Source organism: Mastigoproctus giganteus, chromosome 6 (genome assembly GCF_048544385.1).
Source record: "Mastigoproctus giganteus isolate SK-2022 chromosome 6, ASM4854438v1, whole genome shotgun sequence".
Lineage (NCBI taxonomy): Eukaryota > Metazoa > Arthropoda > Arachnida > Uropygi > Thelyphonidae > Mastigoproctus > Mastigoproctus giganteus.
In genome coordinates this window covers 144,799,382-144,815,245 of record NC_143580.1, presented here as the reverse complement: position 1 = coordinate 144,815,245, position 15,864 = coordinate 144,799,382, and the positions used below count along the sequence as shown (strand labels likewise).

General features: G+C 37.1%; 1 protein-coding gene across 1 annotated transcript in view; it reads right to left on the bottom strand.

The window, feature by feature from the left end:
- Positions 1-15,864, bottom strand: part of FBXO11 (F-box protein 11) — a 513,763-nt gene that overhangs the window by 330,081 nt on the left and 167,818 nt on the right. Inside the window, exon 7 of the mRNA XM_090375372.1 lies at positions 5,110-5,216. Within this exon, the coding sequence (XP_090231498.1) occupies positions 5,110-5,216 (107 nt within the window). The remainder of the gene's footprint in view (positions 1-5,109; positions 5,217-15,864) is intronic.

Genomic DNA, 15,864 nt, shown 5'->3' with positions numbered 1-15,864 from the left:
AGTTTATACAAATAATATCAAAAAACAAATTATTTACAATAAACTGATGGTTGTATATTATGAAATGCTAAAAGCTAAAATGAAACAAAATCATTTACTATAAAATATGTTAAAATATAAAAGTTAAAAGCGCTAAAAAACCTGAAGCTTTCGAGAGCGTCAGCTCCCTTCCTCAACAGTAATAAGATTTCTTGCAACATCTCTTTATATAGCAGGTTCACGGTACATCCACACGTGGTATTTCTCCACGTGGTTCTATAGGCACATGGGCAGAACCGGAAGCGGAAATGGTTCGGGTGCGTGGCAAATGAAAACGTTCATCCGACCTTAATACAATTGCTTCGAAAATAGGATGAATACGCATACCTCTGCCTCTATTCATAGTATTCTTACTGGATGAGCCAATCGGCAAACCCTCGAGCCATTTACGCTCCCAGTATCCATGTGCATGATCCATAATAATAGCATCCTCCGGGGAGATTTGATGCTGCTTCTCCCAAAAATGTTCGGCCACAGCAGACTTATTATAGTCAGCGGTTCTTATAACATTTAAGGAAACGGATGGTACCCCGTCAATTTTGGATGTATTGGTCTCTAGGGTAGGTTCTAGACTTAAGACGTCAGTTTTTAAAAAAACCCATGTGTAGAGGCCAATACACCCACTATAATTCAGCACAAGCTGGACAATACAAGAATAGTGTAGAAAATGTTTTATTTGACAGAGCAGGATCCCACTGTACCACTTCTGAGGATAAAGAAAAATAAATTAATCGTGTCATGGCAGAACCTAGAAAGTGCAGATACCCCCAGAGGATCCTGGATAGATATAGCAGAGGAGTGTCTGAACGCAGGGAGCCGTTCGTCCCGGTAGCCACCGCATACATCCACTACTATCCGGGCCTTAGTGAGCATCTGGTGAGAATTTTACGGGGTTTATAAGACACACTGTGTGCAGCTTCCTGTGCGGAGGCTGTGCACAGCGGTGTCCCAAGTTAAAGACCGTATACCGATAGATCTCAGTGGTGGAGTTGTTTACAGAATAGAATGCCCAGATTGTGGGGAGTGTTATGTGGGGGAAACAAAACGACGGCTCGGGGACAGAGATATGCGTATTCATCCTATTTTCGAAGCAATTGTATTAAGGTCGGATGAACGTTTTCATTTGCCATGTACCTGAACCATTTCCGCTTCCGGTTCTGCCCATATGCCGATAGAATCACGTGTGGACATACCGTGAGCCTGCTATATAAAGAGATGTTGCAAGAAGTCTTATTACTGTTGAGGAAGGGAGCTGACGCTCTCGAAAGCTTTAAGTTTTTTAGCGCTTTTAACTTTTATATTTTAGCATATTTTATAGTAAATGATTTTATTTTATTTTAGCATTCCGTAATATACAACCATCAGTTTATTGTAAATACACCTAATTCTGTTTTTACACGAACTTTTTTTACACGAATTTGGTTTAACACGAATTCAAAATAAATATTTCATTCTCTTTTTACGCGAGTCATTTTGATTTAACACGATTTCTATGAATTTTTTTTTGCCTAAATTCTAAGAAAAATTTTTTTATTTGTGGCATATTAGTATCATTTCTATATTACACGCACCAATAGATTGGATAACAGCTAGTGTATGCGTTTTGAAACGCGTGCTTTTGCTTACCAATGTGTACGTCTAGGTATCTATGAATCATCAACGTTTTTATTGAATTTGGTGCACATCTACGGTATTCGTGCATTGTATCTTCGGCAGACATGTAGTAGTAAGCTCTATTTCAAAGTGAAAGAGTCTTTAGTGAAATTTGTGCACATATAAATTTATTAATTTTGCCGATAGTCGATAAATTGTAAGTTTACAAAATTTTCATACCTTTTTTTATTAATTATAACTGAGATATTTTTCGGTAGCCCTTATATAATGTCGAATAATTCGCCTATTACCAAAATGAAAAGGAAAGCGATTTCTTTGGAACTTAAAATTCAAATTTTAGATCGTCTTGCAACTGGACAAGGGGCTACGTCTGTAGGAAAGCATTTTGGTGTACATGAAGCTACCGTAAGAACTATTAAGAAAAATGAAGCTGCAATTAGGAAGTCGGTATGTTCTGGAACAAAAGTAAGTGTTAATTCATCATCATATACAAGAGATATTGACAAGGAAAAAATGGAAAAGGCCCTGGTAATATGGATAGAAGATCAGTCACAAAAAAGAGTACCAGTAGATGGAAATGCCATCGAGCAAACAGCACTAAGAATCTACAGACAGATTAAAGAAAAGGAGCCAAGCACTTCATCTCAGTTAAACAGAAAGTATGAATTTTCTGCGAGTACAGGTTGGATGACAGGGTTTCTTAAAAGGAATGCTCTTCATAATATAAAAATTAAAGGTGAAACTGCATCTGCAGATGAATCGGCTGCTAAAGTATTTTTGCAGGAACTTGCAAAAATTATTGAAGATAGAGGATACACTCCTGATCAAGTGTGGAATGCAGATGAAACTGGTTTCTTCTGGAAACGAATGCCGAACAGAACGTATGTAGCCAAATCGCAGAAAACTGCTGGTGGTTTTAAGGTAGCTAAGGATCGTGTGACCTTATTATTTTCCTCCAACGCTTCAGGAGATCGTATGTTGAAACCACTGCTGGTAAATCGAGCCCTAAACCCACGTTCAATGAAAGGTGTAGATATCAATAAACTGCCTGTTCACTGGATGGCAAACAAGAAGGCCTGGGTGACCACTACTATTTTTACAGAATGGTTCAACAAATGTTTCGTCTCAGAAGTCAGATGTTATATGAATTTGAAAGGTCTCGAATTTAAAGTTCTTCTGATTCTTGACAATGCACACGGCCATCCTGTCTTGGAACACCCAAACGTACAAATTTTATTTCTGCCATCTTTGATACAACCGGTAGACCAAGGTATAATTGCAACAATTAAAACATACTACGTAAAACGAACATTCCAACACGTTTTGGACAAACTGAATGATGAAACACTAACAGTCATTGATGTGTGGAAGAAATTCTCAATTATGGATTGTATCAATCAAGTTGGATTAGCGTTAACTGAATTAAAACCAGCAACTTTAAATGTGTGTTGGAAAGCGGTTTGGCCACAATGTGTAAAAAGCAAAGATCCCATCATCCCTAATACAACCGAATTTCCCAACATCATTACAATGGCACACAAAATTGGTGGAGAAGGATTCGATGATCTATCGTTTGAAGATATTGATGAATTGTTAACCAACAAAGCCCTAAGCGAAGATGAAATATTAGAGGTTGTCCTTGGGACTCCTTATCCCACAGAACGTAGTGATAATGAAGAAAATAATCCTGTTCTAAATGCATATTTAATAAAAGAAGGTCTGGAACTGGCCAGAAAATTAGGAAATCATTTTGTCAAACATGACCCTAATGAGGAACGCGCTGGGAAGTTTCAACGTGAACTGAAGTTGTTGACAGCCTCTTACAGAGAATTATATAACTGCCTAACCAAAACACGAACACAACGATTAATAACTGAATTTGTTCGTAAAACCGGTGTAACATCAGCACCAGAGGAGACTCGTGCTGATTTTGCTGAAGAGATCACAGAAAGAATTTCATTAATAGAGGAAGAAGACGATGTCCACAACATTTCTAGTGATGGCAGTGATATTCCAGTTGTACGCAAACGTATGCGCCGTTTATTATCAGAAAGTGAAAATGAATAAAATCTTATGTGTAAAACAGATTTTTTTTTTGTTCATGAAGAATTTTTTTTTCATTTCATATGCATACAAATTTGTTTTAGTACATTTTAATTACATGTGTATTTTGTTGAAATAAAATAATAAGCTTAAAACGAATATTTTATGTGTTTTTTTTTAATTATTTTTACTGATTTTTTTAGATTCGGAACCAATCTTCTTTTCTTCCATAAATACAATGTCTTTTTTTACACGAATTTTTTTTACACGTATTTTTCAGGAACGTATCTATCGTGTAAAAACAGAATTAGGTGTAATTTGTTTTTTGATATTATTTGTATAAACTTCAGTTACAGTAAAAATTTTATTTAATGGTCGGCGTATGAGTTTATTTATTCTTAGACATGAATTTTCCCGACCTCAGAGGCCTCTTTCAGGATATTGTAGAATTGTAGTTGTAGATGAGTTTTTTTTATTAAAGTATGACACTACATGCTGTTGTTTATATCAATGGCATAGTTTGTTTGTTTTTTCCGGACACAAGGCTGAGTTCCTCTTATTAGACATGAAAATGTTTTTCTTAGATTGGTGGGACAAGTCAAGTACCACAAATTGTGTTTGGAGAAGAGACTGTTCTTTACTGAAGATGCAAATTATTTGAAAAATAAAACTAAGGTCTTGTACACCAAGCTCAGGAGAGTTAAAGAGTTCAGTTGGGTTTCAAAGGTGGTCAAATAATTTATTATGACCGTTTATTTGTCCCTATACTGATGTACACTTCAAATTTGGTGTGCAAGAGTCATAAACAGCATAGTCAAAAAACATGTTATGTAGCTGAGCATGAAAATAAAATTTTCCATGGAATTATTGGGTCACACTCAGATGGTAGGGTGGCATATGCCCTCAAAAATGTACGATCCGAGTAGAGTCATAGGTTTTGTGCAATCTCTACAGGGCCAAACTCATTAAAAGACTCTCACCATGTAATCCTATCGTGCGCAGAAAAATTCCCATTTTTATATCTATGGAGTACATCCTCAGAATGTCTCTTTGGTCTCTAGAAGACATACATACCTTGGACCTATTCCTGTTTGTTTGTTTGTTGTTTGGTTTTTAGAAGCATCAGCAACTAAGGCAATATTGCTCCGGGAATATGCGGTGGTCATTCCCTGACCTTTCCGCATCCTCCGTATTTGGTGGTGACGGGCTCGAACCCCCGGTCTAATCAAGAAGCGTGTGCTACGCACTGTTGCTCCTTCCCACCTGGCTACGGAGGCGCCAACCTATTCCTCTTCACATAATATATTTTTTGTTTCCTTGACAACACAGTTAATTAGCAAATATTAATCTGATTTAAAGAAAACAAAAATTTAATCATTAGAAAGCAGACTATGATTCAATTTATAAACTTACTTTAAGAGTTACATATCCTAGATATGCTTCTTTTGCTCCTTCAACAAAAGTTATTGTAGATTCACTTTCCCTTTCTAAAATAACATTCTCAGCAACATTACCAGGAGCTGATTAAAAAAAAAAAAAAAAAAAAAAGTAATAATACGAGTAAGAGAAAAATGCATAATATATAGCATGGATATTGCCCTACACCACTTATTTTAACTTAAAAGCAAAATTTTTCTAATTTAATCATCCTACATTCAAGTTGGGGTTATAATTATATCCAATTATTATTTCTTTGTACTGCTGTTAAAAATTTACTTTATACAACAGATCTTGAAGGCATGAGTATATATCAGGGACAATGTTGCTGATTAATGAAAATATTTGTTTCTGAAATTACTGTCACTTTACCATTTAATATTTACAATTAGAAAGACAATGTTAGATAAAATTAACACTCCACTTTACAGTTGTAGGAGGATTAATGTGATCAGATGACCTCATGATACAGTTGAAGCTTTATATAACAGTCCCCCAAGGGAATGAAACAAAGTCATTATATCACAAGGCCATTATATTGATCAATCATAAAATTCACCAAAAAAAACCCCAAAAGCTTGAAAATTTTATGTAATGCTACTAATACAATATAGTATAATCTTATTTATAATATGCACTACAGTATTAAACATGAAAATTATGATTGTAGAGTGCAGTAAGGTTACAATTACATTGTAAATTTCACTGCATAGGTAAGATACCTACATACATATCAAGACCTAATAAGAGAATTGTTTCATACTTTAAAATAATCTGCCAAAACACACTGTTTCAATGGTAGTGCTTGTTTTAAAAGAGAATTATGAAGGTATGCGATAGCAGTTATTTAACTTTAGGAGTTAGGCTGCGCTTTAAAAAAATTCGATGTATAAGTTCTAATGATGAGCATGTTTCAATGAAACTTCTGGCTCAATCACAGTAGGTTCCTCATCTTGCTCACTACAAATTTCAGAAGATTCCATTACATCTGCAATGAGTTCCTCTTCTTCGTGCATAAATTGAAACATTTAATGTCCGCATCCACTGCAGCGTAACCTTTGAAGATCAAGTTACCTTGTAAGTTTAGGTGATGATGAACACGCTCAAATATATCTTCCCTTTATCGGACTGTTCTTCGCAATTAATAGAGGAAGAAGCATGCAAAACCACACACACACACACACACACACACACACACACACACACACACACACACACACACACACACACACACACACACACACACACACACACACACACACACACACACACACACACGTTCAAGGTGATAAATCCAGCATGTCTGACGTAGTTGGCAATCACATTTTCATTAATTTCATCCCATGCAGAAATACATTGCCTGCAGGATGTCAATTTTGCATTGATTTTTGCTTTCAAGACATGCCACGACGACTCAAATTTCTGGAACCATCCATCTGAACCTTTAAATTCTTCAATATCCATTTGATGGGCAAATGATTCAGCCTTAGCTTTTTTTACTGATCTTTCAGAATAGTGAACAGAGTATACTCTTAGGCGATGTCAGTCTTAGAATGCACACCATCATCTACAGCTTGCAAAATACTAATTTTATCTGCAATTGGCAAAGCTATCCGCTTTCTTGGAGCCATACCAATAAACATACACTAACTAAGTAATGAACTTCATTATTCATTACTCAGTTCATAATTGCACTGCAAGAAAAGAGTGTGGGAAATCTTTACAAATGATTTCTCACGGTTTCTGAACGCTTCAATATATTTGAAGCATTCAGAGAGGTCATTATAAAGAGCTTCGACTGTAGTATGATGACACATTTTTCTGAAAATGTTATCATTTTTTTAACTCTGTACTACCAAGCAGTCTAAGAGACCCCAAAGATGTTTTTTCAGGAGGAAAAAATTTAAGAAGAATGGTAAAACAGTGCGTAAAACTTATTTAACCTTAAAGAATCATTCTTTTGTCTGTTCATTCTAATAATCACTTTTTTAACCTTTACTGGCCAGTGGTTTATTAGAAATTTTTTTAGTTTAGAAATGGAAGATTTACCTCTATGATGTCTTGTAGAACACTTCAGTGCTGATACTCGCCATAGTTGAATTATTATACAAATAGATTACATGTATTCTGCTCCCTCGTAGACAAGATCAGCGATCCAATGCACCACAGAACCGGAGACCCGCGGACTCCAAGCCTAACCCCAAAATACATTGAATCACCGCTCCGATCTTTGAGCGAGAGAATACAATACGTCCGTATTTTAAAAATCAATTTAAATGATTTGAAACCAAACAAATGCATAGTGAATCCATATTCTTAATACTTTAAAAACTAATATTAAAACATAAAAAAAATTAAGAATCCTATGAAACATTAATAGACTGAAAAATTTTGTACTTCCCTTAAGCAGAAGGGGCTTTTCAACCAGGGTCATGATCACAGGAAATTGAAACTGCGGGTATTGCAGGGGAATTTTATAGCATGGAGATTAGTTGTGATCCTGGCGAATGCACGTGAAGGACCATGAATCTGAGATGGGGTAGAGGTGACGTACCTTGACTGAATTTTTTTGATGCAATTTAATTTCAAGCGTCTCCAAAATTAATAGTTTGGTGTAATCATGTTGGATGCTGAGAATTTTTGCTTCATTGAATAGAAAGGTGTGACCTTCACTGATCGCATGGAATGCGAGTACCGAAGCTGAGAGGACAGATGTTGAATGTTGTCTCATTCTCGTATTGAGACAGCGAATGGATCCCTGGTACGAGGAGTTGCAATACTTGAAAATTACACTATAGACTGTCATTTAATTGGAATGTGGAAGAGGATTGAACTTCATGGTTTTTTTTAGGACAACATGTAGTTTCGTTGTGGGTTTGGCTATGATTTTGAATTGTGTGTCTTTGAAAATACTATTTAGTTGTTTGAACAATTGTTCAATATATGGTAAAGCAATAAAATATTTTTTTATGTTATTATTGTTGATAACAGAAGAGGTATTGAGTAATCTTCTTTTTGCTTGTATCCTTATTTTGTTTATAATAGGTAGGGGTAACCTCTATTTTGAAATTTGTTTTTTAGCATTTGTATTTCTGTGTTTAGGGCTGATTCAGATGTGTATTTCAAGGCATACAAATACTCAACATCACAACATTTCTCTGCAGCTGCAGAATCGTCACTGTTGACTTCACCACATACTTTATAACGTTTTGGAAACCAGCATGATGCTTGACCCTATAAAACAACAGGCTGCTTGCCACGAACTTGGCCTGGGGTTCGCTGTACTTCTTAATATCTTCATAAATACTTCTTGCTTTTGCTTGAATGGCCTGGACTCAGGGGCACTTGCTTCTGAATCTGATTTTCCATCCATATTATTAATATCTTTTCCATCTTCGATATAACACCTGAATGCTGTTTTGTGATCTTAAATGTGTTGATCCTTTAACATGTTCTTTTATACATTCCTTAAAATAGTATTCATTGTTGAAGCAATGAGACCTAATTCAGCACGTTGATGACAAACTTTGTTCTACTTCGTACTTCTTAATTAATTATCTTCATTTTGTATGAGTTAGTGCCATTGCATCATTAGTAGTACATAATAGGCACCATTTAAGTATATCTCATGCTGTGAATACCTTCAGAACGAGTTGCCATGATATTGCATTACCTCGAATAAGTAAACACTTCTCCAATGGAGAAGACTTTTGTTACTTATTCTCAGCAGATACCACCACCCAGACGGCACCGTTTCAAAGCTTGCTGGCTTTTCCTTGGTGGGTGGGCAGGTACCCTGATATTGCTATGATGACCCTTAGCCATAATTATGAAAGCGTCCTTGGACTCAGGGGAGGTTCCCACGGACTGGAGATGTGTAAATGTGTCCCCAATTCACAAAGGGGGATCGAAGGGTGACACGAGTAATTACAGACCAGTTAGTTTAACTTCTGTTCCAGGTAAAATAATGGAGTCACTGGTTAAAGATGCATTGCAGGATCATCTAGACAAGACTGCAGCAATAATTCAGACACAGCATGGGTTTGTTAAGGGAAAGTCTTGTCTGACAAATTTGATAGGATATTATGATGTGGTTACAAAGGAACTGGATGCAAAAAATAATTTTGATATCATATATTTGGATTTCAGGAAAGCTTTTGACACTGTTGCGCATGGAAGACTATTGTACAAATTGTATTAAGGGTAATTTGCTACAATGGATAAAAGGATGGTTAAGTGCTAGAAGACAGAGGGTGGTAATCAATGCGTGCTGCTCTTCTTGGACTAATGTTATTAATGTTATTAGTGGAGTCCCACAGGGTTCGGTGTTAGGTCCACTGTTGTTTTGTATATTTATCAATGATATTGATGAAGGTATATCAGGCTTAATGTCGAAGTTTGCAGATGATACAAAGGTTGGCAGGGTTGTTAATGACAGTAATGGCAGTGTGCTACTGCAACAGGATCTAGATAATTTGGGCAAGTGGCAACTGAAGTTTAACCTTGACAAATGCAAAGTACTATATATGGGTAGAAGTAACCCCAGAGAAACGTACCAACTGTGTGGTACTACACTTAAGGTGGTAGAAAATGAAAAAGACCTGGGAGTAATTGTGCAGGCAGATATGAAGTTTTCTGAGCAATGCAGACAGGCTGCCAGGGCAGGTCATGGGGTTTTGTCAATGATATATAGGAATTTTGCTAGCAGGGAAAAGGAGGTGATTATCCCTCTGTATAAGGCAATGGTCAGGCCACGGCTTGAGTACTGCGTACAGGTTTGGAGGCCTCATTTTAGGAAGGATGTAGATTTACTTGAGCGTGTACAGAGAAGGGCAACAAGATTGGTGAGGGGAATGAAGGGATCCTCTTACCAAGAGAGGCTTAAGTTCTGCAAATTGCAGTGGCTGGAGACTAGGCACCTGCGCGGTGATCTGATTGAGGTATATAAGGCCTTGAATGGGTTGAGCACGCTGAATTCTGATGGGATCCTTCCACTTGTTCAGATTACGAACCTAAGGGGGCATAAATTCAAATTAAGAAAGGACAGATGTAGAATAGATGTGCGGAAATTTTCCTTTAGCCAGCGGGTGGTTAATTGCTGGAACAAACTTCCATCTGTCGTTGTGGAAAGTTCATAGGTTGAATAAATTTAAGGAGGAACTCGACAGGCAATTGGAGGGAATGGTGTGATTTTTTTTTTTTTTTTTTTTTGTCTGATGCTGCATAAGCTCATACACTTGCTTTCTTGCATCAAATGCCACTACTACTACTACAACAACCCAGTTATGAGGTATAACTCCACAATATCAGAGATGCCTGATGGTGTGCAACTGGTTATCAGACTGAAAACCTATTAGGACTATAGCCTTATATTGCAAGCAAGTTTACTGATGTATGAGTTAGTGCCATTGCATAATTTTAACACACAGCAACCTACTAAAGTAGTACATAATTGGCATCATTTAAGTATATCTCATATTGTGAATACCTTCCTATATTGAAAATGATGCCAATTATGTACTACTTTAGTAGGTTTCTGGGTACAGGTGTTTCCCGACTTTAAGAGTTAATTCGTTCCTAGTGCGCACTCGTAAAGCGGGAATTTTTTTTCCCATAGATGTAATGTTAAAAACAGGGGCTGCGTTCTCAACAATGAAATCTGACCATAGTAATGTTAAATTAAGGTCAACAAAACATTAAGGTTTGTTGACCTTAATTTAAAAATTAAGGTCAACAAAAGAAATGAAAATAGTCTTTGAAATCAAGCAAATTATAATAAAAAATTATTTGTCATACAAAAGTTAAAGAATGTTTGTTCTTCATCATCACTGACTAAATGCACACTCGCTGATGGTTCTTCACTCATTGTTGGCTCGGCACTCATTGGTTTGTTGGAAGCACAAGGTATCGTTTTCTTCTTCTTCGGAAATGCTTCAAGAGTTGTGTTTCCAAGACAGTCTTCTCTCTTTTTATGAATTTCACGATAGTGCACATAAGCATTTTATTAAATCTGTAGCAACTTTTCTAGTGTGCTCAATTTGAATCTTGTGACTCAAAAATCTCAATTGCCTTTTCTGTGTTGGAAAGCTTTGTCAAGCCCCTTGAGAATGAAGCAACGAACAGGAATTTTAGCTGTTAAATCTTCTTCCTCAGCTTATTCACATTTCGACATTTCAAGATCATTTGTGAGATTTCCATTGTGTGTTTGAAGCAGATCAGTAATGTTAATTGTAGAAATCTCATGCTGCAATTGGTCAGCAATATTAACCATGGATTCTGCTTCATGTTGTACGATTTCTGCTGGTTCTTGAAATCCTTCATATTAATAAGGTTATGACAGAGTTTATTCCAAACACCCTTCATGTTCTTCTCTGTAATTTTGTCCCAGGCTTGTTTTATTTTGAATGCATCTAAAATATGCAATTCTTTAAGAGGTCGACCTCAATCCTTATCTCTGGCTGAACAAATAAATGCACGCACAGTAATTAGTATTTTATAACTGCGCACATGGTTTTAAATAGCTTATTTATGAATGTTTAGCATTTATTTATTGCAATTAACCTTCATATTTTCGATTCTGTTGATGCTTGGGAAAAAAAAAAAAAAAAAAAAAACTTGTAAAGCAGGAACTGCCTATATTAAAATGATGCAATGGCACTAACTCATACGTCAGTAAACTTGCTCACATCATGAGGCTTTAGCCCTAAAAGGTTGTCAGTTATCTTCATTTCTAAAAACAAACTGTTTCCTAGCACTGCCAGCACTTGCACTTGCACTTTCCATTCGTCCCTTTCCCTTCACCATTGTAATAAATAAATAGGAATGAAGAGAAGATTCTGAAAATTTATTTACGTTTTTCTATGATTGAAGATTTCAGTGAAGGGGAACCCATTTCTTCATAATGTAAAAACCAACAGAATTCCAGTTATTGGTATTATCACAAATGCAATAAGATCGAGTTTACTACCCATCTATAATAGATTGCGCTAACAGAAAAGCCAAATAAACCGGAAAGTGCAAATTGTTTTTATTGTTTTATGGTAGTGACCGCCAGAAATGTGTTTTAAAAAATATCACAATGGCGTTCAAAACTGATTGTTATAACGGAATATGATAACGATGAAAGTGTAGTGCAATTGCCATTATAAAAATGATCTTTTAGAGAGATAAATAGCTTAGTTATATAGCTAAAATTTCAGAGTTCAAGGTCTTGGAATGAATTACAAAAAAAAAAAAAAAAAACCAACAACAATGTGTTATTGGGTTCACATTGTGATGTTTTCACGATGCTTCCATTTATTTCTACAGGATGCAAAATACATTTCCATGATTTTTTTAAGTTTTCACCAACTGGCAAAAACTTACATAAAATCGAATTTCCATAAGTCAAGTATTACATAGGCTGTGGAGTGGTTTACGTAATATGTATACAGGGTGTCTCAAAAATATTGGTACAAACGTTTAGGGGAGGTAGGTAACATCTAAAGGAATGTGAATCGCATAGGAACCCATAACCGGAAACATCACGGGAAACTAGTAGCAGAGGCACAAGAAGCAGAAATGACACAAAAGAGTAATTAGTGGCAAACATTTATTTGACATAATATTAACAATGGAGTACGAGATGGATGCATTTCATGATGTTACAACAGATGCCCGTAGGTTCCACCATGAGACGTGATGCATGTGTGACACCGACGCAGCATGGATTGGCGGACACGGTCGAACACACCTGGAGTTTCTTTGACAGTAACAGCAACGCAGACGAGATCATTTCCATCTCCACAGGCGATTCATACGTGATAGATTTGAGGGCCCCCCCACAGAAAGAAATCAAGGCTCGATAAATCAGGTGAGCGTGGGGGCCAGACAACAGGTCCACCACGGCCAATCCATCGATGCCCAAAACGCCTGTTCAAATGGTCACGAACACACCTTCCTTAACGGGCAGGTGCCCCGTCATGTTGAAACCAAATGTTGCATCTCACATTTGCTGGAACATCATCAAGTAACCCTGGTAGAACTTGTTCAAGAAAGATCCGATATTTAGCAGAGTTCGTGTGGGATGGTAACAGGTATGGGCTGACTAAGCAGTCACCGACCATACCTGCCCACACATTTATTGCGAAGCGATGTTGTGCCGCATGGAGGTGCACACCGTGTGGGTTGTCGTGAGCCCACACATGAGCATTGTGCTGATTGAATAAGCCTTCCCGAGTGAAATAAGCCTCATCTGTGAACAAAACATAGGCTGGAAAATTCAAGTCTTGAACTTTCTTGGAGAAACCACTGCGCAAAAGCCACACGTGCAGGATGACCTTGGGGGAGCAGTAACCGAACCCTTTGGAGATGAAAGGGGTGTAAGGAATCGTCGTGCCAGACACGCTGTACACTGCAACGAGACACTCCTAAGGCAGAGGCAACGGCACATATGCTGGTAGTAGAATTATTCTGGACAGCATTCAACACACTTTCTTCTATGGCGGGAGTTCGCGTCGAACATGGTCTGCCCACACTACTCCTGTTACCTCTAAACGACTCATAATCGCACAAATTTTGATGCACGTGCGCAAACAAATGGTGGTCCGGTACATGTCTGTCTGGGAAGCGTTCTCCATAAATTCGTTGAGCAGCTCGTCCATTGCCCTCTGCTAATCCATATACTAGGTGCATGTCAGCCAGCTCACAGTTCGTATATCGATGCATGCTCTTCGTGCGGCGACTACTGCGCCATCTACTGACTTATGGTGACGTTTCCAGTTATGGGCTCCTATGCGATTCACATTCCTTTAAATGTTACCTACCTCCCCTAAACGTTTGTACCAATATTTTTGAGACACCCTGTATATAAATAAATATATATATATATATATATATATTTAATGTGGTGGGGACAGAAAGAGAAAAGAATAAACCAAATTATATTTTTGTTATTATGTTAAAATTAATGTTATACATACAAAACTTATATATAGTAATTATCCACTAGAAGTTATGCCTAGTACATTAAATAATATTAGTTTTTACCTATTCTATTCAAATTGAGTAGTATAATTATTGGATAAATAAAATAACTTGAATAAATTAAAATTAATCACAATTTCTTTACCAGCCTCTTTGCTGAATGTCTCAATACTGATTGCACATTCTGGCAAGTGGTTCTGCCTACGAGGTTTCTAATTGATTGACCAATAACAGGATGCCAAATAGAATATGAATTGTATCCACAAGGTGGATAGACCAAAACCTCATCCTCATATCCTCTATGGGTTGTTGTGCTGTCTATTTCTGGTGGAGGAGGAGGCAGCAGTGGTGGTGGTGGGGGGGGGGGGTGGAGAGGTTGAGATTAGGCTGTTCTTCCGTTATCTGGAGTTCACTTTCTTGTTTCTTCAAGTCTTCCTCTATTGTCTTTGTAATTAATAGATAACAGAGCTGCAAAGGCTCAATCTGTTCTGTTATATATTAATTAGTTAAGAAAAGGAGGAATTACCTCTACAATGTCTTGTAGAACGCTTCAGTGCTGATACTTTCGGTTGTTGAATCAACTATACAAATAGCTTACATGTATTCCACACCCTCGCAGACAAAATCAATGATCCAATGTTCCACTGAATTAGAGGCCCGCAAACCCCAAGCCTGACCCCAAAATACATCGAATCACCAAACCTAATCTTTGGGTGAGAGAATACAGACTGTCCGTATTTTAAAAACAATTTAAATTCTTTCAAACCGAATAAATAATGAATCCATACTTTTAACACATCAAAAACAAATATTAAAACATAAAAACCATTAAGAATCCTCTGAAACAATCAGAAACTAAAAGAATTTTATTACTTCCCTGAAGCAGATGGGGATTTTCGGGCAGGGTCACAATCACAGAAAAATGAAACCGTAGGTATTGTGATGGAATTTTATAGCATGGAGATTAGTTGCAATCTTGGCGAATGCATGTGAAGGACCATGAACCTCAAATGGGGTAGAGGCGACATACACTAAATTAATAGTTTGGTGTAATCATGCTGGATTCTGAGAATTTTTGCTTCATTGAAGAGAAAGATGTGGCCTTCACTGATTGCATGGAACGCAAGTTCTGAAGCCGACGAGCAGGAAAGGAAGGACGTTGAATGTTGCTTCATTCTCGTATTGAGTGTAAAGCGAGTATATATCCCTGGTATAAGGAGTTGCAATCCTTGCAAGGTATGTAGACAATCATTTAATTGAAATGCAAGAAGGTACTGGTGTTGAAGGGCACAAGGGCAGCTGAGGCCAAAATGTGCCAGGTCCTATATTATTATCCTAAAGTAATATAATTTGTTCCATTTTGGCATCAGAGGAATTCGTATATATATGCATTTGTTTCAGAAAGGTATAGAGTTCAGCTAGATGAGCACTGTTTCCAATCATGTGGGTAAGCAATAATTGTTCTTGCAGTTGTGATTGAGAGTGGAAAGTACCTTTTCTGAAATGGGAATAGTGAGGACAACCTAAAAGTATATGCTTGACTGTAAGTGGTAATGTACAATGTGTGCATCGAGGCGGATCATCCTCCACGAGTAGAAACATATGAGTTAGGAGCGTACGTCCTATCTTTAGTCTTGCTAGTACAACTTTTCCCTGTCTGTTTTGTCTGAAGCTGGAAATACATAATGCTGGTTCTTCTTTGATTTGGAGGCGTCTCCGTAGCCAGGTGGGAAAGAGCAGCAGTGCATAGCACACGCTTCTTGATTA